This window comes from Sus scrofa, chromosome 7 (genome assembly GCF_054392235.1).
Source record: "Sus scrofa isolate SSC_HxYL_T2T_F1_AM1 chromosome 7, Sscrofa_HxYL_maternal_Yorkshire_Landrace_v2.0, whole genome shotgun sequence".
In the NCBI taxonomy this organism is placed as follows: Eukaryota; Metazoa; Chordata; class Mammalia; order Artiodactyla; family Suidae; genus Sus; species Sus scrofa.
In genome coordinates, this window is record NC_139389.1 from 56,620,226 (window position 1) to 56,647,605 (window position 27,380).

A 27,380-nucleotide genomic window follows, 5' to 3' on the forward strand; every position below is an offset into this window, starting at 1 on the left:
GCCTCGCTCACTGGGTTAAGGATCCAGCGTTGCCATGAGCTGTGGTGTAGGTCGCAAACAGGGCTTGGATCTGGCGTTGCTGTGGCTCTGGCACAGACCCGGCGGCTGTAGCTCTGATTAGACCCCTAGCCTGGGAACTTCCATATGCTGTGGGTGTGGCCCTGGAAAAGACAACAACAACAACAACAACAAAACCAATTAGGGAGTATAGAAAAATATTTATGCCAAATGATGGGGAGGTTAAGGAGGGAAAATAAAAGGATTCCTCAAGTTTCACCCTGGATTTTATACCTCTGAATTATTGCATCATGAACAACCCAAATATTACTTGTATATCTAAAAGATAAAGGCAAAAAAAAAATAATTCCAATATACATGGAGAAAGAACACAATGGGGGTGCTAGGATAAAGAAACTGCAAGGAAACTCAAACAACTATAATACTTTATTGGGCATTGGGCAGATGAGAATAAGAGGTGGGAAAGAGACTTTTCACTACCTTCATTTTTACATTAAAATCTTTTCGGAATTATTTAATTTTGAACTATTTTGTACTCAACACGTTAAAAAAAAGAAGTGTACTTGAGAGTTCTGGTGTGGTGGTGGAGTCACCAAGAAGCCCTTGCCCCTTTCTTAGACACCCTAGGGAGTAATAGAAACCAGATGGTGCAAATGGAAGGAGGGTTCTTTGTGGGTTTCTGTGGTCAAAGGGGCTGTGCTAAAGGAAGACTGAAGGAGAAACTGGAGTCAGATAAATGGAGAGAGGTCTGGAATTGATGGGAGCGTAGCATGTTCAGGGGAGGGTTTAGAAAAGGCAAGGAGACAAGTCTAAGGCCTGGAGACGGTTGGGGATTGTTTGTGGAAGGACTTAAAATGCCAAGCTATAGACTTTGGGATTCATCCTGCTTAACGTTTTCTGCACACTAATTCACTGCTCAGAACCATCCTAAGCCTTTCCATGAAATTCTCACAGTAAACCAATGGAAAGGTGCTATTATTCTATTTTGCGGCTGAGCAAACTGCAGATATTTCGAACAAGGGAATGACATAAGGAAATTCGTTTAAGTTGTGTGTATATTCAATAATAGCTCAAAGAAATTAGGTGGCAAGAATGTGTACAAATAGGGCCAGTGCAGAATCTCGACGTCGTGATTATTCACGTTAGCCTCCCTCTGCGGACTGAACTCCATTATCACAAAAGACTGCCTGGTGTCTCCCTCTATGTCCTCATTTCTGCAGGCCCCGGGCTGGAGTAGGGGAGGAGTAGGAGCCGACAAACAGCCATCAGTCGCACCAAAAAAACTGGCAGTGAGCTTGCTAAAACAATGAAATTTATAGACGCAGTCTCCATTATCCACCCACTTCTGACCAGATTGCTGGCCGTGAAGATTTCCTACGCAGAAACTACTCAGATGCTATTGAAAGTAGGCTTCAGAGGCAGCCTTTTATTTCTGGCTATTTCAAAGCCCATATAATTGTGGCCCTCTATTGCCCATGGGGCTCCGCAACTGGGCCTTTCCCATTCTTTCACCGCACGTGATGCACGGCCTCCTTTCCTCTCGCCCTGGCAACACACAAAAACAAATCCCGGCTTTAAAAACCTCAGGCAGTCCCCGGGTGGGGGTGGGGAAGAGCAGCAGGGGGTGGGGGATGGGAAAAGGCCAACGCCCCTCCCCCATCCCGTGGCGCCTCAACTGCCTTGGAACTACCACTCCCGGCGTGCCCTGGGGCGGCTCGGTCGCAGGGGCGCGTGCGCGGCAGGCAACCGTTGGCTAGGGCGGCGGCTGCGCGGGTCGCTGTGCTGTGAGGTCTGCGGGCGCTGGCAAATCGGGCCCAGGATGTAGAGTTGGCGGTGCCTGACGGCGCGTCTGACGCGAAGTTGGGTGGGGTAGAGAGTAGGGGGCGGTAGTCGGGGGTGGTGGGAGAAGGAGGAGGAGGCGGCGGCGAATCACTTATAAATGGCGCCGAAGCAGGACCCGAAGCCTAAATTCCAGGAGGGTGAGTCTGAGCCCGTGGGAAAAAAGGCACCTAACGGCGCAGGGGATGGAGGCGGGCTCGGGGTAGTTGAAGCTTGTGGGCCGGGGGTGGTAAGGGCTGCGCTCGGATCAGGCGGCTGGCAAGGCTTTGTGCAGGGAAAGCGCATTGCGGCAGGATATTTCGGTGCGTCACGGGGAGAAAGCACCTTGTGAAGCGGAAGCATTATGCAGGCGTTGGGGTAGGAGAGGGATCCGCTGCTGCGTGGCAAAGCCATAGTGCAGTGTTTGTTGTTGTGAAGCGAGCGCGGAGAAAGTAGCCTATTGTAGGGAGGCGATGGGTGCGCCATGGCGGCCGTTAGGGGAAGTGATGTGGCATGGGGGAGGGGAGGGAGCGGCAGTGGTTTCGGGCGCCGGCGCGGGGCCCCCAGGCGGCGTGGGCGGTCAACAGCTGGCACTCCCGGGAGGCCTCGAGCTCCGAGGTGGTCGTACTCGGTGGAGCCGCCGGGCTGCTGCAGTGGGGTGGGCTTCGCGCCTTGGGGCGGGAGAACTGCGTTGTAAAATGGCCGCTGCAAGATGGCCGCCCCATCATGGCCGCCGGCGCCTCGGTCCCCGGCTCCCGGCCGCAGACGCTGCTTTAGGGCAGATACAGCGCCCCCTTCTTCCACCGCCACGGTACGCGAACTGGTTCTCCGGCGCTTTCCGCAGGGAGGTGGGTGGGGACAGGAGAAGGAGAAGAGAAAAACCGCGGGCGTCTGGGTCGGCTTTGTGTTCCTTGAAGGCATCCCTTTGCTTTATAAGTCCTATTGGCTTGTAGTCGTCTTTTAAATACTGCAGCTGCTTGACTCATTGCAGTGACGTTTGATTAACAGTGATTGGAAAGTTTTTTTTTTGTTTTTGATGGACGTGTCTTGGTTGACGGTAGAACCTGACTTCCAGTGGAAGACGGCTCTTTAATATTTATATTTAACATTTCTGTTAATTTATATTGAGGTGGAGACAGCTAAAATGGAAGTAAAATTCTGTAAGGCATGCAAGAACACTTCAGATTTCCCTTCCATTACTATAGATGTATGTGGTAGTTACCATAGATATCGAGGTGTAGGCAAAAATATTGTTGTAGGGATTTTCAAACATTAATGGACGTTACAATTACTTTTAGAATCATATGCACAAAACCCAAGTATATTATAGCTTTATGGAATATTTAAGGTTTTTCCAAGGGCGTTTCTGTTATAACTGACTCTCAGTACCTGCTTTCTCACCACCTTGAAAAGCTGTATGACTTTATGGATTGCTTTTTTAAAAAACATGTTTTCTAGCTGCGAATTTTTTTTACCTTTACTTAAAATTACTAAAGTGTGGTTGATTACAGTGTTGTGCCAATTCCTGATGTACAGCGAAGTAGCCCAATCATATATATATATACACACACACACACACCCTTTTTTATATTATCTTCCATCATGGTCCATCCCAAGAGAGTGCCAGTAGTTCTCTGTGTTATACAGTAGGGTCTCGTTGCTTATCCATTCTGAATGTAGTAGTTTGCATCTACTAATCTCCAACTCCCAGTCCATTCCACTCCTTTTCTTCTCCGCTTTAGCAATCACAAGTCTGTTCTCTGTCTGCAGCAGGGATTGTTAATCTAGGGTCAGTGTTTATAATTCAGATGATCCGTAAAGTTGGATGGGAAAAAGTTGTTTTTCTATTGTTTAACTAAAATTTAGTATTTCAGTTATGAATGTAGGACTCCCTCCCAAAAAAAAAAGCAAAATGAAAAACTTATAGTATTAGCTATATGTTTTCACATCCCAGCATTACAGTTGTGGGAGATACATTAAGATGTTTGCTGTTCATTACTTCAGAATTGTAGTTATTGAATCAGCAGCTAAATGTTTACATTAAGGACTCTTAATATTGCCATAGAATGTGGTATTTTAAATGTTTTAATAACTATTTCAATACAGTTGAACAATTTTGTAATACTGTTTTACATATTTAGAGGAAAATTCTGGGGAAGGGCTTCTAGGCTTAACAGACTTGTGAAGGGTCCATGAAAGAAAAAAATTAATCCCCACTGTTGGATATCAAAGCAGAAATCACCCATATTTGGGACAGTTAAGGATGGCATTCTGGAGGAAGTGCTTTAGAGAGAGAGGGGCTAACAGTGAAGGAGAATCCATGTCCTGCTATAGTGATGAATTAGGGAAGAGTAGGAACCAAGTATCTAACGTTTTGAAAGCTACCTAAGAGACTCTGCACTTAACCATCACTTTCCAAACATGTTTTCTACTCTCATCAAAGTTGAGTTGTATAGCTATCTTTAAGAAATTATGATTAGTTATTTATAACAAATTTTCAGAGAATATCTTGTAAGGAAAAAGGAATGTTCTTTTAGAACTAAGAATTATACCAAGACACAGAAAGTATGAATTATCAGAAATAATGAAGTATGAATTATTACAATTCCTTTAAACTTGAAAGTTTTTCTTAGTGAAGGCACAACAAATGTTACAAAAGCAGTTTTTAAGCAGAGTGATGTTTTGGTACTGGATTTGCTCATTCACTTGAAATGTTAAAGCTTAAGGTAAAGAATACTATTGGGCACCTAGCCATTGTCAGGCGGAAGATCTCTGGCTTGTCAGAAGACTGGTTGATGCCCAGTGTTGAGTAATATACCCAGTAAGCAAGCCAGTGGGAGGATAGGGAGTTGTAATAATCTCATCACACTTGAATTTGAGGGCTTTGGACAAAATTACCTTTGTAGCTTGATACTAGAAAGGATTAAGAGTGGAGAAAGGTTTTTAATAATAATCGTATCTGAGACAGCACCCAATTAATAGTCTTTCCATTTCAATGAAAAAATAGACATTTGTTGTCCTGGGTCATAATCTCCAAGCTGTATAATTTTTCAACAGGATATTAGGGCCAGATACGTAGAATGGAGGTTAAAGGGCCTTAGCTTCCATACAGCTGTCTTTGACTCTGGCGGCAGCAGCCACAAGGAGAGGGTAAAGAGGAAGGCCATTTTCCAGGTGCATTTAAATAGTACCTGGAGAGTTAAATTTGGAGACAGAGGTCTCATCTATTTATTCATTAGCCCTATATCTTATCTGTATCCCCATGGTCATTCTTGTCCACAGTATAAATATAAATACAAATCTTGTCCCATCTATAAATATAGAGCCTAGCTCTCTCATGAGCTCCACACATGTGTATTCAACTGCTTCCTAGATAGATCAGTTTGGATATCCTGTAGCCACTGTAACTTATGCCAGAGTTGATCTGAAACCCCCCTCCTCCATTTCCTGTTCTGGTTAATGCTCCCACTATGCTGAAAGTAGGTTTAAACTGTTTCTACTTGGGGTTAGGTGAACTTTTACTGCTTTTGATTCATACTTACTTCTGTTCTTATCCCTGACTATTGAAAGAAGTCTTTGATCTCCCTGTTCCTAGTCTCCACTTTAAGTTCTTTGTGGGCCTAGCGACCTCTGGCAGCGTTTCTCTCAGAGTGGACCACTGCACAGTAATTTATATCATGTTTCTTCTACGCTTTTGTACCATTTGTTTCCCTCAGCCTGGTCCCTTCTCTGTGCCCTTCCCAAATATCTCATCAGTTACTCTTATTACTAAGGAAGATAGTTAAAATATGAAGTCCAGTAAGTTGTGCAAAGCTTTTTTAATTTACCTTTTTTATAGTTGATTTACAATGTTCTGTCGATTTCTGCTATACAGCAGTGACTCAGTTATGCGTATGTATACATTCTTTTTCTCGTATTATCTTCTATCATGTTCTATCACAAATGATTGGATGTAATTCTCTGTGCTATACATATGCAGCAGGACATTGCTTATCAAAACTATTTAGTTACAGGAAGTTCCTGTTGTGGCTTGGCACAGCAGAAATGAATCTGACTAGTATCCATGAGGATGCAGGTTTGATCCCAGGCCTCACTCATTGGGTTGGGGACCCAGTGTTACCATGAGCTGTGATGTAGGTTACACATGTGGCTCAGATCCCATGTTGCTGTGGCCTCGCTGGCAGCTGCAGCTCTAATTCAGTCCCTAGCCTAGATACTTCCATATGCCATGGGTGTGACCCCCAAAAGCAAACAAAGCAAAACCAAAAAAACCCACAAAACTATTTGGTTACATACATATTCGTGTCAGTCATACTGCTCTATATAGTCTCTTCAGAATTGAGTTACTAGGCTATGTGATTTTGGAGCTAAAAGAGCTGACCGTGTTGGCTTTTTTTTACTTCTGGGTCTGTTGAAGCCATATGTACAAGAAGTCTGTTTCTTAGCCAGTCAAATGATATTTTGAGCTACTGGCAGGAATTGCCTGCCTGATTTGTCTGATGAACAGGGATGTCTTCCAGATCTTACTCTGGTTCCTGACATTTTATTTAGTCTGGTAAGTCTTTAATGGTAGGTTCAACATAGAGTGTAAATTGTAGAGGTTAGAATTCTTGTCTGTTTTTTTGTTCATTGAAGCACCCCAACACCCAGAACATCATTGAACACTGAAGGAGTGAACACAGTGGGGTCTCTTAAAAACAATCCAGCACATTGAAAAGTGGTGTACTTTGAAATTTTCATGTGTAGAATACTTCATTTCATGTAGAAAAAACTCAGTTTAAGCAGTAAAGGGGTTGGAAGTAGAAAGAGAATAGGTAGAGCAACTAGATGTACGTTGAAAAACAAACTAACCCTGCCAGTATGTAGCTAGAGTAGACTTAGATCATTTAAGTAGATCAGTATTCTAATAAAATGTTTTACATTTTTTATACATCAAATACTAAGGTATTTTTGTTGTATTGAAGTTTGACCTGAAATGTTGATGGATAATTAATTTTTGAGGAGTAGTACAAGTGTGATGGCTCTCTTTGATGTGACTATTCTTATATATGAAGAGAAATCACAGTTAACCCAGTACTTTTGTCTTTTACAGGTGAGCGAGTGCTGTGCTTTCATGGGCCTCTTCTTTATGAAGCAAAGGTATGAAACCCATTTTCTTTTGAGAAGTCAACTGAAACTACTGGTTAGATAATAATCAGATTCCAGTAGTTGGTAGCTTTAATAAGAGAGCTTCCTTTTTCATAGATTTCCATAGATTCATAGCTCCTCATTTTCTCTTAAAGGTATCTTACTGCTTGCAGAGTAGGTCACATAAATAAAGCACTGCCATCTTGCCCTTCATCTTACTGACTACTAAAGGTGCAGTAGTTGGAAAGAGCATTTTAGGGGAAAGATCTGATTGTTTATGAGAGCAAAATAGCATTGCCTGGTTCATGACTTGTGAGAAAATACTGCCAGAGTCAACTTTATTTGCAAATATAGTATGCTGAGGAAGCACTGAGCTAAGTGTGTTAAAGGTAAAAGCTAACATTAAAAATGAGTACACTTAGGGAGTTCCTGTTGTGGCTCAGAGGTAACGAACCTGGCTGGTATCCTTGAGGATGCAGGTTCGATCCCTGCCCTTGCTCAGTGGGTTAAGGATCTGGGGTTGCTGTGGTTTAGCCCAGCAGCTACAGCTCCTGATTCAGCCCCTAACCTGGTAATTTCCACATGCCTTGGGTGCAGCCCTAAAAAGATAAAAAAATTAAAATGAGTACATTTATTTGACTTTTATTTATTGGATTGTCTGGCAAAGTTTGAATCCTGGGGGGTTCCCTTTCTCTTTTCTATCAGTGTTGTGTTCAGGTAATAAAAACTGATTTTATATTTAGCCAAAGATAAATGAGATAATGCATTACAAAGTCAAAATTTATAGTATTTGGTTTCTCGTAACTTTTTTAGGACAATAATTTAAAATGTCTACTTTTTTTTACAGATAGTGTTTTAAGTGAACGTGGTATGCTAAACAGTCCCAGGCAATTTCTGTGTATATTCTTGGTGAATAGTTTATGTCTGTGAAAATAAATAATAGTGTGACTAAAAAGCCATTATTTTTTACTTGTTTTGAATACATAGATGTATGTTTTTTGAAGTTCTAAAATGGCTGAAGTTGTATTCATGGAGATGGTCAAGAATTTTGTGTGTGTATATGTCTTAATGGTAGAATACCAGTACAGTTTGTATTTTAGGTCCTATTGATCGTTTATATCCCTGAATGTTACTTTCGTTGTATCGACGACTTCTGGCAAACTATTAAACTGGCAGATTTTTCACCTCTGGCAGCAAACATGCTCAAGTAAACAATTTTAAATGGCCATTGGAATAGCTTAAACTAAAGTGGTTCTCTTGGTTTCCCTCTGATAAAAACTTTTAAATCCAAAACCAGATAGTTATAGTTAATGACTTCCTCTATAAGTCAATCTGATTTCTTTGGCTGCTTTTAAGAACACAAGATGTCTTTAATCTGTCACTTTGCTAGTTGCTGATAATCTAGCAAAACAGCTTATTGCTTTGCATAGACTAATATTTTTAAATAATGTGGTGTAAATATTTGTCTTTAGCTGAATTTGTTTTTGAAACAACAGCCTTTGGCCAGGTGGTGAAAGGCAGAAATCATACAGCTTTCATTAGCTGTTCTTGGGTTATTTAGCCTCTTGATTTAAGGTTTAGGGTGACAGTTTATGCTTATGGTTCTTCAGCTTTGTTGGACCGACTTCAACACATTTTTTGACTATTTGGCAGTATTAGAAATGTGAATACTTAAATAGTCTAAAAGCTTAAATAATATAATTTTTAAAAGAGACACATCTTAATTTTGTTCATTTTGGCCACCAAAGCATTTAAGTGTAGATCGTGTCTTTGAAAGATTGGATACACCAAAAATTACCTAGGTAGTCTTTTTTCCTTCAGTATTTCTAAGAGAATTTTTTCTTTTTTATTTCAGTGTGTAAAGGTTGCCATAAAGGATAAACAAGTGAAATACTTTATACATTACAGTGGTTGGAATAAAAAGTGAGTATTATATCTTTAAAGGCAATGTTTTACAATTAACAAGGTAGTTTTGTAGCATAGACTGATAAAAGCATATGCTTCTTAATTCTCCACCAGATGTGGTGTAAATATATGTTCAAGCAGGATGAATCATTTGTAGTACGATGAAAATGTAATAGAAATTGGGGTATGCAGCCATTTTACTTTACATTTTTTGGAGTATTTCTTGCATTCTGGTGTAATGTCTAATAATCATTAGCCCAACTATTTTCTGGTTTTGGTACCTTTTAGGACAGCTTAAGTTTTTGACCTTAACACAGTCTAGTGACTCCGTATGTTATTTCAAGCAGTTATACCCAAAACCAGTTGGGAATTTCTACATGGAAAGGGAAAAAAATAAAAGATTGATTGGAATTCCCACTGTGGTGCGGTAGGTTAAGAATCTGACTGCAGCAGCTCTGGTTGCTGCAGAGGCCTTCCATCTCCAGCCCTGTACAGTGGGTTAAAGGATCCTGCGTTGCTGCAGCTGTGGCATAGGTTGCAGCTGTAGCTAGGATTCAGTTCCTGGCCTGGCATCTTGCGTATGCTGTGAGTGTGGCCATTAAAAAAAAAAATTGATTTGGAAGTATTGACCAACTTTTCTGAGCTTTAGAAGCGTAATTAAAGGCTAATAGAGAGTGAATTCGTGTGATTCGCTTTTATAGTGTGTGGTTTAATGTAGGTATAGAAAGTTATAGAACCTGATTTTTTACCCTAAAGAGTTAAACTTTTTTTTTAAGCAGTGATACATTGATGATGTTGGGAGTGGACAGTGGATATAGATTGAACGTGTTCTGGAATATCCAGCCAGGGAATCTCCTTATCAGTGATGGTTCTTTCTTCTTGGGGCCCACAAATACACATCTGATAATTACTCATTTTTGGTGCTTGTAATTGAGTAGTCTGTAATTTTACTATGAGAGGTCTTTAATTACTTTTGTTAAAGGTGTTTTGTCCTTCAAAGATAGCACTGTCTGAAAGTATAGTTCTTGAGTTTTCTAGCAGCTTTTAAATTTGAAGCTTTGTGTTACCTTAGCCATTCTCTGTTACCTGGCTCTCCACGTGAGCAAGGCTGTCTGACCTGATGAGTATCGTGCTTTGGAAGGACATTTACTGACCCTGTGACGTTAGCTGTCTTTCATACAGTCCCCTAGCCAAGTGACCAACCCAGTTTTATTAGAAATTTTTTTCACAAAATGGTTTTAGCTAAGAAGGACTATCAGACCTTTACCTTTTCTTCCATTAGTATAATTGTAGAAATGTGGAGATCTAAAATGTGTAAAAGTACATTCCACAACTTAAGATTTATTTTCTCAGTTAATGATAATTAAAATATTTCTGACAATGATAAGAAGGTGATAGAGTAACTCAAAAAGTGACTCCCACGGGCATTTATTTGTTTATTTTTATTTTTATTTTTTTGTTTTTTTGCTATTTCTTGGGCCGCTCCCACAGCATATGGAGGTTCCCAGGCTAGGGGTCTAATCGGAGCTGTAGCTGCCAGCCTACGCCAGAGCCACAGCAATGCGGGACCCGAACCGCGTCTGCAACCTACACCACAGCTCATGGCAACACCGGATCGTTAACCCACTGAGCAAGGGCAGGGACTGCACCCGCAACCTCATGGTTCCTAGTCGGATTTGTTAACCACTGCGCCACGACGGGAACTCCTTTTTATTTTTTGGCCACCTCGTGGCATCTGGAGTTCACTGGTGATCGATCAGATCCGAGCTGCAGTTGCAACCCTGGCAGCTGTGGCAAACCAGATCCCCAACCCACCCTGCCGGGCTGGGGGGTCGAACCTGTGTCCCAGTGCCCCCAAGACATTTCTGATCCCGTTGTACCACAGCGGGAACTGCAATCCCATGGGCTTTTTAATCTTTTGGTCTCATAAAAGTAAACTTATCTGTGATTTTTAAATGGGATTTCAGGATTAATGTTAAATTGATTCTTATATCCAGGAAAGTTGCTCTTTGGTGTATTTCATAGGTTTTTTTCCCCTATTAAAAAAATGAAATGTTAAAAACTTTCAATATTTTATTAGAATTATATCATACGTCAATATTCTATTAATGTCTGGTAAAGTTGAGAGTATATTAAGATATAATGAGAATACCAGTTCTCTATAGGAGATAGAATGTTGTATTTCTGCATATCATGTATGGGAAAGTTAGAGTCTATCCAGGAAATTAAAGGAAAACAAGTTATCAAATTCATGGCATAGGTTTGCGCTCCCCCCCCCATATACACTTAACTCTTTTAGGATTTCATGTTAATAGCTGCAGTCACAGTTTTGTGCTTAACTCTTTCATGTGTAATATTATCTATAAAATTACATGTAGATATTAAAGTAGCTTAAAGACTGGAGCTTAAAAGTTCCATTGTGGCGCAGCAAGTTAAGGATCTGGCATTGTCACTGCAGTTTGGGAACTTTCACATGACAAGGAGTGTGGCAGAAAGACTGGAAATTAAGTGGCTTTTGTAGCTTATAAGAAATTGTGGAGAAGTTCATGTTGTGGCTCAGTGGAAACAATCTGACTAGCATCCATGAGGACGCAGGTTGGATCCCTGACCTTGCTCAGTGGGTTAAGGATCTGGCATTGCCTTGAGCTGTGGGGTAGGTCCCAGATGCAGCTCAGATCCCGTGTTGCTGTGACGTAGGCCAGCAGCTACAGTTCCAATTTGACCCCTAGCCTGGCAACCTCCATATGCCTCGGGTGTGGCCCTAAAAAGACAAAAAAGAAAGAGATTGTGGAAATACTTGATGTAAAATGCTTGTATTTTCTGAGAGTACTGCTTGAAAATAAACTTTTTTGTTAGGTTGTTATCTAGTGATACAAATAAATGATGGGTGCACAGTTTTTTTGTTTTTGTTTTCTGTTTAGGGCTGTACCTGCAGCATATGAAAGTTCCCAGGCTAAGGATCAGATTGAAGCTGCAGCTGCCACCCTACATCCATCGCCACAGCAATGCAATTTCCCAGCTACATCTGCGATGGACGCTGCTGCTTGGGGCAACAACGGATCCTTAACCCACTGCAGGAAGCCAGGAATCAAACCTGTATCCTCATGGATACTGGTTGTGTTCTTAACCCACTGAGTCACAATGGGAATTCCATAAGCTGCATAGTATTTTGTTTTTGCTTTTGGTGCACTTTGTGTATTACTCCTTGGAAAAAGAATTTTTTAAATGGCACTAAATATTGGAGATCTTTATTAATATTTTTGTAGACATTGAGGAATATTAACAAGGATATGGGGGGTTTTTTTTGTAGTTGATTCACTATGTAGATAAATACATGTAATTTTGAAAATTGTGATCTTTAGTAAGCATTTAGAGAAGCCTTTACATAAACTCATATAGAAAGAAGGATGAGTTACTCAAATACACAGCAAGTGTATTGTTAGTGCTGTGTACAAAGTGCTGTGGATCATTGTGACTTTGGGAGTTAATGACAAGCTCCTTTAGAAAATTCTGAAATTCTTTTTTGCTTTAGCAATATGTAAAACTTTGGAATGTTTGGCCTTCAGTTACTACCCTAATAGTGATGTTCCTCAGAGCAAAAGATGTTTCATTTTTCTGTAGTTCCCCAAGGGTTTTCAGCTCCTGACATGTGAAGGAAATTCTAAAATTGATGTGGTTTTTAGATCAAGGTCATTATTTAGATGCATTTTATATTGGAATTTGCAAGATTCTAAATGGAACTTTGTGGTAAATAAAAATTTGCTAGCTCCCTTTAATTTAGAATTGAAACAAATACAAATAGATACATAAATAAAAGTAAGATCCTCATTTTTTGTTCAATTCCTTTTAGAAAATTGTATAACTAAAGCCCAATCTCCAAATTGGAATGTTCTTAAACTTCAATAAATAGTATATACTTTCTCAGAAGCACAATAGGTAACATTTCTAAAAACTTTATTGGGGAGTTCGAGTTATGGCACAGTGGAAGCAATCTGACTAGGAACCATGAAGTTGAGGGTTCGATCCCTGGCCTTGATCAGTGGTTAAGGATCTGGCGTTGCCATGAACTATGGTGTAGGTCACAGATGCAGCTTGGATCTGGCGTTGCTGTGGCATAGGCCAGCAGCTGTAGCTCTCATTTGACCCCTAGCCTGGTAATCTCCATATACCACGGGTGTGGCCCTAAAAAGGGGAAAACTTTATTGGAATTCACTGACACAGACATTTAAATATTCCATTTATAAATAAATCTTAATAAAGTTTAAGCTAAATTCTACACCTAGTTACTGAGATTACTTTGTACTATGCTGTCTGTATCAGAAGTGCTGTGAGGCCCAGGCGCTCTGAAAAAACTTTGAAGAGACGTGAGGATATTGTAGCCCTTTTTCCTGTTCCTGAAGGAGCTCCCTCAGTACACCACCCCCTCCTGACCTCTAGGTAAATGCATGTTTTAAAGTTTTCTCAAGGAAATCATGTTGAGGGTTGCATTTTATTATTTATTCTACTTTTGGCTATCTTAGAGGTCAGAGGTGGGAAGTCATTAAATAAAAAACTGAGAATACATCTAATAGTGTCAATAAAGGAGCTCCATCAGCAGGAGAAAAGAATCTGCACAAAAAGTTCAGCATTCCCTAAGAAATAACCTGGCCTTTGTTTTTCCCTTTGGAAAAAAAAATCACATCAGAGACCTTGCTTTGAACAAAGTCCTACTATATAGTACAGGTAATTGTATTCCGTATCCTGTGATAAGCTGTAATAGAAAAGATTATGAAAAAAAATGTGTATATATATGTGTAACTGAATCACTCTGCTGTACAGTAGAAATTAACAACATCAACGATATGTCAATGAAATAAATATTTTAAAAATACCTTGTTTTGAAGTTCCTTGTGGCTCAGTAGGTTAAGAATTTAGTGTCGTCACTGCCGTGGTGCAGTTAAGATCCCTGGCCACATGCCCCAGGCGAGGCCTAAAAAAATTCCTGGGCCAGGGATTGAACCCAAACCTCCACAGCTACCCAAGCCGCTGCACTTGGGTTCTTAACCCACTGTGCCACAGTGGGAAGTCCTGAAGGAGCTTTTCCAAGTGACAGAATGCTTTAGCAACTAGATATTTTAAGAGAGTGGTTGGTTCTACCTTTTGTTATTTAGAAAGGCATTCTGTGGCTATCTGTTGGAAGTAGGTGTATTCGTGAGTGAAGGTTTAAGATGATGTGGTTGGAGTTCCGTGTTGTGGAACAGTGGTTAACGAATCTGACTAGGAACCATGAGGTTGCGGGTTTGGTCCCTGCCCTTGCTCAGTGGGTTAATGATCCGGTGTTGCCATGAGCTGTGGTGTAGGTTGCAGACGCGGCTCGGGTCCCGTGTTGCTGTGGCTCTGGCGTAGGCTGGCAGCTACAGCTCCGATTCAACCCCTAGCCTGGGAACCTCCATGTGCCGCAGGAGCAGCCCAGGAAATGGCAAAAAGACAAAAGAAAAAAAGATGATGTGGTTTAATAACTATTTTAACACTTGGGGGAGGGGAGAGCATGTGGAAGTTCCTGGGCCACAGATCCAACCCAGGCTGCAATTAGCAGCCTGCACCACAACTGAGGCAATGCTGTATCCTTAACCTGCTGTGCCACAAGGGAACTTCCTGTAACACTTCAATATACAGTCTTAGCTGAGTTGATCTAGGTGGTATTAGAGTATTGTAGATACATGTGTCTGACATACCTTTGAGTGTTTATTTTTTGTGTCAAACTTTCAAGTGTTTTACATGTATAATTTTCATAATGATCCTATGAGGTAGGTACTGTTACTCCTCATTTTATATGTAATGAAACTAAGACACAGAATTACATAACTTTGTAACAAAGTTAACCAGTTTTAGTTCTTTAATTTATTTTTTATTTATTTTTTTATTTTTTGTCTTTTTTGCCATTTCTTGGGCCGCTCCCACGGCATATGGAGGTTCCCAGGCTAGGGGTCAAATTGGAGCTGTAGCTGCCGGCCTACGCCAGAGCCACAGCAATGCAGGATCCGAGCCGCGTCTGCAACCTATACCACAGCTCACGGCAACGCCGGATTGTTAACCCACTGAGCAAGGGCAGGGACCGAACCCGCAACCTCCTGGTTCCTAGTCGGATTCGTTAACTACTGCGCCATGATGGGAACTCCTAGTTCTTTAATTTAAAGTCAGCTTATTATGGATTCCTGTGCCTTATTTTTTTGAAATTAAAATTCATTTATTTATTTATTGGCCACCCCTGCAGCATGTGAAAGTTCCCAGGCCAGGGATGGAACCCAAGTCACAGCAGCAATCTGAGCTTCTGCAGTAAGAGCACTGGATCTTTAGCCTGCTGCACCACAAGGAAATTCAACATTCTTTTCGATATCTTTATACTGTAAGGATAATTGCTTAGGGGCTCTTAGGCTAATGCCTTGCTCTTGTGCTTTTTTTTTGGACTTTCAGGGCCGAAGTTGTGGCATAGGGAAGCTCCCAGGCTAGGGGTCGAATTGGAGCTAGATCCTAGCTGCGTCTGTGACCTACACCATAGCTCACAGCAACGCCGGATCCTTAACCCATTGAATCAAACCTGCATCCTTGAGAATACTAGTCAGATTTGTTTCCGCTGCACCACAGCAAGAACTCCCTGCTCTTGTGCTATTTTAAAGAACAATGTGAATGATCTCTTTTGGATTCTGGCAGTTTAGATTTGGAACGTTGCTTTTCAGAATACGTTTATTGCCTTTTGATAGAACAGATTTTCACTTTAGTTGAAAGTGAATTTGTAATGCTGGTTCAGCAAATTAGTTCAAAGAGATCCAAAGACTTGCCTCTTGGATTTCTTAAAATGAGAAATTGGAGGACAGAGTCTGAATACTAATGAATATTTTGTTTTTTTAAATTATTTTTATTTTTTCCATTATAGTTGGTTTACAGTGTTCTGTCAGTTTTCTACTGAACAGCAAAGTGACCCAGTCGCACATACACATATACATTCTTTTTCTCATTATCTTCCATCATGCTCCATCACAGGTGACTAGATATAGTTCCCAGTGCTATACAGCAGGATCTCATTGCTTATCCATTCTAAATGCAATAGTTTGTATCTGTTAACCCCAGATTCCCAGTCCATCCCATTCCCTCCTCTTCTACCTTGGCAGCCACAAGTCTGTTTTCCAAGTCCATGAGTTTTTTTTCTGTGGAAAGGTTCATTTGTGCCGTGTATTAGATTCCAGATATAAGTGATATCTATGTTACTTGTCTTTCTCTTTCTGGCTTAACTTCACTCAGTATGAGAATCTCTAGTTCCATCTGTGTTGCTGCAAGTGACATTATTTTGTTCTTTTTTAATGGCTGAGTAGTATTCCATTGTGTGTATATACCACATTTTCTTAATCCATTCATCTGGTGATGGACATTTAGGTTGCTTCCATGTCTTGGGTTTTGTGAATATTGCTGCAGTGAACATATGGGTGCACGTGTCTTTTTCCAGGAAAGTTTTGTCTGGATGTATGCCCAAGTGGGATTGCTGGATCATATGGTGGTTCTATATTTAGTTTCCTGAGGTACCTCCATACTATTTTCCATAGTGGTTGTACCAATTTACATTCTCACCAACAGTGTAGGAGGGTTCCCTTTTCTCCACACCCTCTCCAGCATTTATTATTTGTGGATTTATTAATGATGGCCATTCTAACAGGTGTGAGGTGGTACCTCATAGTAGTTTTGATTTGCATTTCTCTAATAATCAGTGATGTTAAGCATTTTTTCATGTGTCTTGGCCATCTGTGTATATGTTTGGAGAATTGTCTATTCAGGTCTTTTGCCCATTTTTTCAATTGGGTTGTTGGTTTTTTTGCTGTTGAGCTACTGAAATTTTAACTTTTCTCTTTCTCAGTTGGGATGAATGGGTTCCAGAAAGCAGAGTACTCAAATACGTGGACACCAATCTGCAGAAACAACGAGAACTTCAAAAAGCCAATCAGTAAGTTCATTTTGCAACACAAATATGAGGAGAAATGCCTGTAAGTTAGTTTTTGGAGGTAGAATCCACAATGGAAAAACGATGTTGGCTGTTTGCCGATAAAATGATTCTTGGAAAGTTTCCATTGTGGCGCAGTGGAAACAAATCCGACTAGGAACCATGAAGTTGCAGGTGCAGTCCCTGGCCTTGCTCAGTGGGTTAAGGATCCAGTGTTGCTATGAGCTGTGGTATAGGTCGCAGACGCAGCTTGGATCCCGAGTTGCTATGGCTGTGACTGTGGCGTAGGCCAGTGGCTGTAGCTCTGATTAGACCCCTAGCTTGGGAACCTCCATGTGCTGCTAGCACAGCCCTAAAAAGCAAAAAAAATAAAAGGTTCTTGGTTCCTGTAAGCTGTTATGTCATGACCTCAAGTGATCGGAGAAGCCCTTCCTGGGGGAAGGAATGTAGTATACCTGTTAAGAATTTCTTAAGTCTGTCCTTAGAGGACAGAGCAGGACGTTGTTGGAAATTTCTGAAGTTGCAAATGCATTCTTTGGCTCTTTGGAAGGTACACTTGGTGGGGGAGGGGAAGAAATAAGGAAGAGGGGAATTGTCCTTTTTGTTTTTTTTGGTCTGGCATATGGAAGTTCCCAGGCTAGGGGTCAAATTAGGGCTGCAGTTGCCGGCCTACACCACAGCTCAGCAAGGCGACATCCGAGCCGAGTCTGTGACAACTCATAGCAGTGCCAGGTCCTTAACCCACTGAGCAAGGCCAGGGATCTTACCTGCATCTTCGTGGATACTTGTCAGGTTACGTTTGTCACTGCTGAGCCACAACTGGAACTCTCCTCTATTGTTATTAATCTCTGAAAATACATTGAGAAAGAAACCCTGGAAGACTATGTGGTCTATGGGGTAGTTGTTTTTTGTTTGATTTTATTTTTAATTGCAAAACTAAGGTGAATGTCAAGAAAATGGAAATGATGAAATGGGATCAAATAAAACATTGGGATTAGTGAAGTTCAAAACAAGTGATATTTTCTGTCCTATCAGAATCTATTATAGTCACCTTTTACTGCATTTATTTTAATTTTAGTAAGTATGATGAGTCATACCTTCAGGCCCTTTTAAGTCTTCTTCCTTTCTTGAATTGACTTTTGTAAATATATTATCTCTTTGTCCAACTTGTTAAAAAACTTTGTAGCGGAAAATATGTAGGGCTTGGGACTTCATTTTGAATATGAATTAAAAATTGAATAAGGACATTGAAGTTTGTTTTTCCACCTAAATACTCATTTTATGATGATTTTATTGAAATTATTTTTACAGGGAGCAGTATGCAGAGGGGAAGATGAGAGGGGCTGCCCCTGGAAAGAAGACATCTGGTCTGCAACAGAAAAACGTTGAAGTGTAAGAAGCTCTTTCTTTTTTTAAATTTATTTTGTGTGTTTGTGAAATTAAACTTAGTAGACATCATCTTGTATTAAGGTTTATTGGTAACGGGAGTTCCCATCATGGCTCAGCGGTAATGAACCCGACTGGTATCCATAAAGATACGGGTTCGCTCCCTGGCCTTGCTCAGTGGGTTAAGGATCCAGCAATGCCGTAAGCTGTAGTGTAGGTCAAAGACCAGCTCAGATCCTGCATTGCTGTGGCTGTGGTGTAGGCTGGCAGCTATAGCTCTAATTTGACCCCTAGCCTGGGAACTTAGAGGAGGAGGGAAAAACCTGTATTTTCAAGTGGCTCTATTTTTGTGTTTATAACTACCATAAGTTAATTTGAGTTGTCAAATGAACCCCAAGCTGTAAATTAAATTAATCCAGGTAATTAACAACGTTTATAAGTATTCAGGCTGTAGAAAAGTAAAAATATTCAGGTGTTCTGTTTTGGTCCCACCAGGCATGATCCATAATCATGAGCTTTATAAACAGTTTTCTTCGTATTTTAGGAATAGTTATGTGTAAAATCAAAATTTGTAGTTTACTTTTAGGCTGTATATAAATAGAGGTGAGTTAAGTTGCTATTAGAAAATGTAACCAATATATTAGCTTTGTTCTTTTAATGGGAGAACAGAGTATTTGGTGTTGTAAGGGAGGGAATATAGTTTAGGGAAGAAATGAAGTGAAATGGAATTTGAGCCAGTAAGAATGGAGTAATGGCTTGTTCTGAAACATAGAACTCTAAAACAAATTATGATGCTACTAAAATAATATTTTAACTGTTGGAGCTTTTTATGTGTTGGGAGAGGGACACTAATAATTTTTCTACAAGTTACCATGCTATAAACTTAAAAACAACTAACACAACCCTAAAGGGAACTCTCCCAATGTATTTATGGTTTATTTTTCTACTATATGGAGAGAAAAGTAAATTTGGCTAAAGTCCCTGTGTTTCAGCAGTAATAAGATAAGCAGGAAGTAAGATTGCTGTCTGATCTTAGCAAACAAGGTGGTATTTCTCTTGGTTTTGGGAATTTAAACAGGCAGTTTTATGAGCAGTAATTATTTACCTTTCTTCTCTTTCAGGAAAACAAAAAAGAACAAGCAGAAAAGTAAGAATATTAACTTGGTTAAAATTATTTTATCCTTATAACATTTACGGTTTGAATTCACTTTTAAATTTTTGAAGTTACGAAGTTTTAAAGTAAGCTTATATTGATGGTATCAAATATGAGTCACAGAATTGTTACAGAGTTAGGTATATAGTAGTAGAGAACTAACTGATATTCTTTCTCATGGAGAAACCTGTTAAGCATTTATATTTTCATGTTCTTTAGTCTTAATGACTGACCCTCAGAAGATAACAGCTTAAAAACACAAATGTAAGATGGTGCTATTATTAAATGTTGCCTTGTACTAGATGTGTGGTGGAGCTATTCATAAAAGTTTTAGTTTTGGCAGGGATATGATTCTTTAATTCAGATTCAAGTGACATCTCTGTAATGGAAAAGTCAGAAGAGGGATGTCATGAAACTAGTTTCCTTAAGAGTTTTTCATTTATTAAGCTAAAAACTTCCCTTACCCACAAATTTTTATAGCACCTGGAAATGGAGAAGGTGGGAGTACCAGTGAGACACCTCAGCCTCCTCGCAAGAAAAGGGCCCGAGTAGATCCAACTGTTGAAAATGTGAGTTTTTCCTTAAGTTGATGAACATTTATAGCTTATTAGAAATTTTAGTCTCTGATGTTACAACGTGATAGAGAACTTTGAATCTCTCAAAAGCATTGCTAGCATAGTTGCTCAGGTTAAAAATTCCCCCCTTTGGGGATAAAGGATATATTTGTATACATCTTTATTTTACTTGCAGCACTAGATATGTTCTGGTAGATTTTGCCTCCCAATTCATTATTAGAAATGATGACTTTCTCATCATTCTTAATGAGAAATGATGAATTGTTGTAAAGCTGTGTTCATGTAAGACTGAAGATTTCTTTGTTAAAAGACTGAATAGATTCATTAGGTCACTTTGAATGGTTTAGTGTGTCCCAAGATGATTTAATAAACCCACAAAAAATGCCAGGAAAGTCTATCAATTTGTATGTGTGTGTGTGGGTATATCATTTAGGATTCTTACATAAGTGAATAAAATGTCTTATTTCTAACTTAAGATATTTATAATTTCTAGAGTTACGAACTTGAAAATAGAGTTTTTAAAATTTTCATCTGATACAGTTGACTTTTTTTTTTTGTCTTTTGTCTTTTTGCCTTTTTTCTTGGGTCACTCTTGCGGCATATGGAGGTTCCCAGGCTAGGGGTCGCATTGGAGCTGTAGACACCGGTCTATGCCAGAGCTATAGTAACTCGGGATCCAAGCTGTGTCATCGACCTACACCACAGTTCATGGCAACGCTGGATCATTAACCCACTGAGCAAGGCCAGGGATCGAACCCACAACCTCGTGGTTCCTAGTCGGATTCATTAACCACTGTGCCACGATGGGAACTCCCAGTTGACATATTTTGAAGCTGAGGTTAAAATAGTATGTTCTGAAAGTTAGGCATCTTTGGCAGTTACTGAAGACCAGTTAGGAGACTGTACATTTAAATTTTATGTATTGAAGGTGTAATTTAAGATAGGCATGTTTGGGAGTTCCCATTGTGGTTCATGGGTTACGAACCTGACTAATGCCTGTGAGAATGTGGGTTCGATCCCTGGCCTTGTTCAGTGGGTTAAGGATACGGCATTGCCATGAGCTGTGGTGTAGGTCGCAGATGTGGCTCAGAACCTGTATTGCTGTGGCTGTGGCGTAGGCCAGCAGCTGCAGCTCTGATTGGACCTCTAGCCTGGGAACTTCCATATGCTGCAGTTGTGGCCCTAACAAGTGGGAAAAAAAGATAGTCATGTTTGGGCTAGTCATTAGATTATGACTTCAAAATCAATAAATTTGAAGATACTAAGTTGAAGTGTATCATTTTGGAGTGGTCATTTTTAGAAGAGGAAATTTGCTAAGGATTATTTACTTGCCTTTACTTTCTTGAAAAGATATTGAATAGACTGTCAAGATTTCTTTTCTCCTAAGAGCTAGCTTTGTGATCTTTTCATTTATATTCTTTTTTCTTTTTATGGCCACAACTGCGGCATGTGGAAATTGCCAGGCCAGGGGTCAAAAAGGAGCTGCAGCTGAGGCATACGCTGCAGCTTATAGCAACACCAGATCCTTAACTCATGGAGCAAGGCCAGAAATCTGCATTCTCATGGAGACTAGGTTGGGTCCTTAACCTGCTGAGCCACAATGGGAACTTTTTCATTTACTGTTTTGTTTTTGCTTTTGTTTTGTTTTTGTTCTGTTTGTCTTTTCTAGGGCTGCACCTGCGGCACATGAAGGTTCCCAGGCTAGGTGTCCAATCAGAGCTGTAGCCTCCAGGCTACACCACAGCCACGCAGAATCTGAGCCATATCTGCGACCTACACTGCAACTCATGGCAACGCCAGATCCTCAACCCACTGAGCGAGGCCAGGGTTCAAACCTGCAACCTCATGGTTCCTAGTTGGATTTGTTAACCACTGAGCCATGATGGGAACTCCCATTTACTGTTTTTGAAATGAAAACTCTAGCAGCCCATTTGAATAAATCATTTATACCCAGTGCCTCTAAAGGTTCAGAAAAACCTTTAGGAAACTCCTACACTGCTGCTTAGCAAAGATTGACAGATGATTAATATTCTTTTTCTATTTAGGAGGAAACATTCATGAACAGAGTTGAAGTTAAAGTAAAGATTCCTGAAGAACTCAAACCATGGCTTGTTGATGACTGGGACTTAATCACCCGGCAAAAACAGGTAACTTGAACACTACGCAGATCGGAATATATATATATGATCTTGTTAGGGTGAAAAGAAATTTTTTAAAAGAATAGGTAGTATAGACTTGAATGTTGAAGGTAGAACCATGTATTTTAATTCAGGGACTGAACAGTTTGATCATTGGAAAGGACCTGGAGAAGAATAAAACAAAAGTACATATATAAAAATCCATGATTTTATAAATCTTAAAAATTAAAAAAATTTAATTTTTGTCTAATGTTTAGTGCTGCACCTACAGCATGGAGAAGTTCCCAGGCTAGGGGTCGAATAGGAGCTGTACCTGCTGGCCTACACCACAGCAACGAGGGATCCAAGCTGTATCTGTGACCTACACCACAGCTCATGGCAGTGCCGGATCCCTGGCCCACTGAGCTAGGCCAGGGATCAAATCCACATCCTCATGGATACTAGTCAGATTTATTTCTGCTGGGCCACAATAGGAACTCCCCTGCAACTTTCTATGTAATGATGTAATATATAAGAAAGGGGAGGGGAGGCACTAAATTCTGTCTCCATGCCTCCTTGCTGCTTTTAACACTTAAATCCCATAAGCAAAGCGACATCATTACTCCTCATTTTACTTTTTCAGAGTCCCAGGCATCGACTTTGGCCCTCTAAGGGCTAGCTCCTGGCTAAGAGGAGGGGAGTCCATATGCGGACCAATTACCCTGCCCAAAGGCATTCGTCCAGCACCCAGTTAGTGTCCTCCCGCCAGTGCCCAGGCCTGGCGGAAGAGGCCTGTCAGCTAGCAGCACCTTCTGGGCCAGGTACCCAGACCCTGCCCAGCTGTTGTCACTGAGGGAACAAGAGTCCCAGGACCTAGCCAGCCCTTGTGCTCCTTAGGCCAAGCAAACTGGTAACCAAGCCCACAGACTGCTACCCAGGAAGACTGTCACACAGTTTGGTTGTGGAGGTGGTGCCTGGGCCCAGCTATTGAGCAGCTGCGGTAAGGGCTCTGGCGCTCTTTAGGACCCAGCCCTCAGCCTGTCCTCAGCCCCCCAGCTTACCTGCTGGCTGGAGGCCATGGGGCTTGGAGGGCCCTGGGAAGAAGGCAGAGATCTGCTTGTCACTGTACTCTACCCCAAGGACTCCCTTTTGGCAGACAGGACTTCTAAGGGTGTCTCACTAAAGGCCAAATGCTGATAGCTACACACCCACCTCACCCCTACCACTGTATTTTCTGGAACTACACTGCTAGGTTTATCTTGATACTACCACCCAGTGAGTTTGGGCAAGTTACTTGGCCTGTTCATGTTTTAGTTTTCATGTTTCTAGTGTAATAATGAGCCCCTACCTCATAGTATTGATGTGAGGTGAAGAAAATATTTAAGTACTTAAGATCGCGTCTGCCACATTATGCAATACGGTGCATGATGACTTGGTACTAACACAGTGGTACGTTTATGTATGGGTACGATCCATATATAGTAATAGTGTAGTGTGTCCAGCACATTGGTTACCAGTCTTTAGAGCTGTGCTGTCCAGTTTCTTAGCCATGTTTTGAGTGCAGAACAGTGCCCTTTTCTGTTTTGTCATACTATTAGGTGATTTTTTTATTGTATTAAAGCTTTTCCAGTAATCTTTCTCTTTTTTTTTGAAAAAAGGAAATATTAGTATTAAAGTGTCTTTTTGTTTCCATAGCTGTTTTATCTTCCTGCCAAGAAGAATGTGGATTCCATTCTAGAGGATTATGCAAATTACAAAAAGTCTCGAGGAAACACAGATAATAAGTAAGAACATACATGTCTTTGAAGTGTACCCAAGGATATTTCAGACATTTCTAAATAAATTATCTGAAACACGTACTTTAAATCAGTACCATCAGAAATTAGCAAAATAGAATTTCATTGCTTTGACACAGGGCCTTTGGCTGGGCAACTTTTTCTTAAAGGGCTGGGTAAGTAAATGTTCCAGGTAAAAACTGAAGCTATTGTATGTAAGTACATATAGAACCATTTAAAATACAGCTATTTTAAAATGTAAAAACCATCCCTAGCCTGAGGTCTGTAGTCTGCTTTCAGCTGGTTTATTTTTGGAATTGGTTTCTTGTCCTCTTTTTAAAATGTTCAGTAGAGGTTGAATTCCTTTTAGTCCTTTTAGTCCTCATGTTGGTTGACCTCATCCTCATCTCTCAGTTCCTTTTAGTCCTCATGTTGGTTGACCTCATCCTCATCGCTCAGTTCTTTTCAGTGACCTGCTTTGAAAGTAAATATTTTTGTTCATTTATCAGGGAGTATGCTGTTAATGAAGTTGTGGCAGGGATAAAGGAATACTTCAATGTAATGTTGGGCACTCAGCTACTCTACAAGTTTGAGAGACCACAGTATGCTGAAATTCTCGCCGATCACCCCGATGCGCCCATGTCCCAGGTGTATGGAGCACCACATCTACTGAGATTATTTGGTAAGAGGATTTTAAATATTTATGTCTTACCTAATTTATATCCAGGTGTAACATAAATTAACATTTTATCACATTTCAACTTGAGCTTTAATGTATAACAATCTACTTAAGGTCAGTTTCTAAAATGAGTGGTCCCATAATTGGGATATATTGTTATAGTGCTACCATGGATGTAACTCTGACTAAAGTCTTTTGTTTAAATAGTACGAATTGGAGCAATGTTGGCCTATACACCTCTGGATGAGAAGAGCCTTGCTTTATTACTGAATTATCTTCACGATTTCCTAAAGTAAGTCTGAAAGTATGTTTGAAATTAGTTCACTGAACTGAAAGTTATTATGTGATAGATTGACACTATAGATATTATAATAAAACTAAACAGTGTGATATTGGTATAGGAGTAGATAGTTAATGGAACAAGTATAAAACATACGGGAAAATCACAAATGATAGAATGGTGTATCAGAGCAATATGCCAGGAGGAAATGATGGAGTACTTAGTAGATGGTGATAAGAACAACTGTCTAGTATTTGGAAGGAAACAGAATTAGATCCAGACTTAATATCGTATACCCAAACTAGGTGAGTCAAAATTTAAATCTAAAATTAAAACTATTAAGGTAATAAAAGGGAAAATGTAGGGTAATAATTGATGATTTTATGTAGTAGGGAAAGGTCTTTCTAAAAATTAAATAATACAACAAATGAATGATGAATTGGACTATGTAAGAAGTTTAAGTTCTATGAAAAAAATAGGCTTTTAAAGATGAAGGGAATATATGTTACATATATGTTAAAGGGCTGGTATCTTTAACACAGAGTTCTTACTAATAAAAAATTGAACAAACCAGTGAAAAGTTGGACATTGGAAATTCATGGAAATGTCAGTAAAAGGACCACCAAATTATGTTTAACATTATAATTAAAATAACCCTTGTCAGATTGGTTTATATTAAAAATATTAGCAAAGTGGAATAAAGGGCAATTCTGGTTTCTCCAGCTTTTTGGAGTGTATTTTGGTAGTGTATATAAAAATTCTAAATGTGTTTTACCCTTCGACCAGACAGTTACTAGGCTTCTGGGAACTTGAATGTACACACACAAAATAAGAATAATGGAGTTTCTGGTGGCCTAGCTGGGTTAGGGCTCCGGCACTGTCATTGCTGTTGGATGGGTTTTGTATACTGTGGGCACAGCCAAAAGACAAGTATCAGAGTGACCTTAGATGTCAAGTAGTAGAGCACTTTTATAAAGAAATTCGGTTCAAGAGAGGCTATTTATTTGTTGTTGGTAGAGTGAAGACTAAAAAGCTATTTAGATTCCCAGGCTCCTGTTGGTTTTAAAATTACTGTAAAATACATAGTGTCATTTCAAGAAAATTCAAACAGAACTTAAAGTAGAAACAGAAAACTCCTCTCCCAATATCGTAATATCATGCCCAGGAAATAACTGTTATGATCAGTACTTTTGCAAATCTTTTCCAAAGATTGAAAATGTTTCTCTACAATGTAACAAGAGGAGTCATACAATACCATACTGTATTGCAAACTGTATTTGTGGGGGGTGGGCATGCCCGCAGCATGTGGAAGGTCCCAGGCCAGAGACAGAACCTGAACCACAGCTGTAATCAAGAGCCACAGTAGTGCCAGTGTTAGATCCTTAACCACTAGGCCAGCAGGGAACTCCTGATCTTTATGGTGTTAATTTCAAGTTTAAACCTGAGATATACTCTTCAAATTTCTGAAGCTGTATTTAATAGGATCTGTATTTAATAGGATGGATTGCAAAGAGCTAGAGAAAACACCTAGATACTATTTTTTTATGGTAACACCTATTTCTCAAAGGTAGCCCAAGCACTCAGGTGAGTATTCTGGTGACTCCTTTGCTTATTTGAAATGAGGGAGTAACTGGCCTTAATCCCTTTATGCATTGTTGCCTGGTATATAACCCTGTTTATCTGAATTGTAATTACATGGTTTTGCCTTGAGGTTGTGATTATTTTAGTATATTTTAAGGTGCTTTCTGTAGATTCTGTATGTAATTGAGAATCTTTTTCATAATTAATTAATTAATATTTCACTTTTAGATACCTGGCAAAGAACTCTGCAACTTTGTTTAGTGCCAGCGATTATGAAGTTGCTCCTCCTGAGTACCATCGGAAAGCTGTGTGAGGCGCTTATACTCAATTATGTTTGGATCTCTGTAAACACATTTTTGTTTCTTAGTCTTTCTCTTGTACAAATGATGTACTTCGGAAATGTTAGTGTATAACAGAATTGATGTTTGTTTTCTGTTCGATTTTAAACAGAGAAAATAAAAGGGGTTACAACTCCTTTTTTCTTTACCTTTTTTTTTTTTTTTCATTTCAAAGTTGCTACCAGTGTATTCAATGACAGACAACAGAGAGACATACTGTAGAGTGTTTAATTGCTTAGTTGACAAAGCTGCTTTTGAATACTGGTGGTTCTATTCCTTTGACACTACGCACTTTTATAATATGTGTTAATGCTATATGACAAAATGCTCTGATTCCTAGTGCCAAAGGTTCAATTCAGTGTATATAACTGAACACACTCATCCATTTGTGCTCCCCTCTTTTTTTTTTTTTTTTTTTTTTATGGTGCTTAAAGTAAAGAGCCCATCCTTTGCAAGTCATCCATGTTGTTCCTTAGGCATTTATCTTTGCTCAGATGGTTGAAGGATGGTGGCTTGTTTCCTGGTTTTTGTATTTGTGTCTAATGCACGTTTTAACATAATAGACGCAATGCATTGTGTAGCTACAGTTTTCTGGAAAAGTCAATCTTTTAGAAATTGTTTTTCAAATCTTCAATAAATTTTTTTCTTTAAATTTCAAA

General features: G+C 39.8%; 1 protein-coding gene across 2 annotated transcripts; it reads left to right on the plus strand.

Annotated features, from left to right (window-relative positions):
• The first annotated feature begins 1,919 nt into the window (after positions 1-1,919).
• Positions 1,920-27,380, plus strand: MORF4L1 (mortality factor 4 like 1). Of its 2 annotated transcripts, XM_001927754.7 has the most exons (13): positions 1,920-1,997; positions 6,929-6,975; positions 8,819-8,886; positions 13,189-13,305; positions 16,754-16,840; positions 18,149-18,229; positions 19,345-19,370; positions 19,857-19,945; positions 21,997-22,098; positions 23,764-23,852; positions 24,353-24,525; positions 24,730-24,814; positions 26,612-27,380. In XM_001927754.7, exons 1-13 carry the CDS (start codon positions 1,958-1,960, stop codon positions 26,694-26,696), a joined length of 1,089 nt encoding a protein of 362 aa, XP_001927789.1. In that variant the 5' UTR covers positions 1,920-1,957; the 3' UTR covers positions 26,697-27,380. The 2 variants fall into 2 exon arrangements, with proteins under 2 accessions (XP_001927789.1, XP_001927776.1); XM_001927741.6 differs by lacking the exon at positions 13,189-13,305.

Coding starts and splice junctions, on each gene's coding strand:
- MORF4L1 (XM_001927754.7), top strand. CDS start 1,958: ATGGCGCCGAAGCAGGACCCGAAGCCTAAATTCCAGGAGG. Junction 18,230..19,344: donor CAACAGAAAAACGTTGAAGT/GTAAGAAGCTCT, acceptor CTTCTCTTTCAG/GAAAACAAAAAAGAACAAGC. Junction 19,946..21,996: donor TAGATCCAACTGTTGAAAAT/GTGAGTTTTTCC, acceptor TTTTCTATTTAG/GAGGAAACATTCATGAACAG.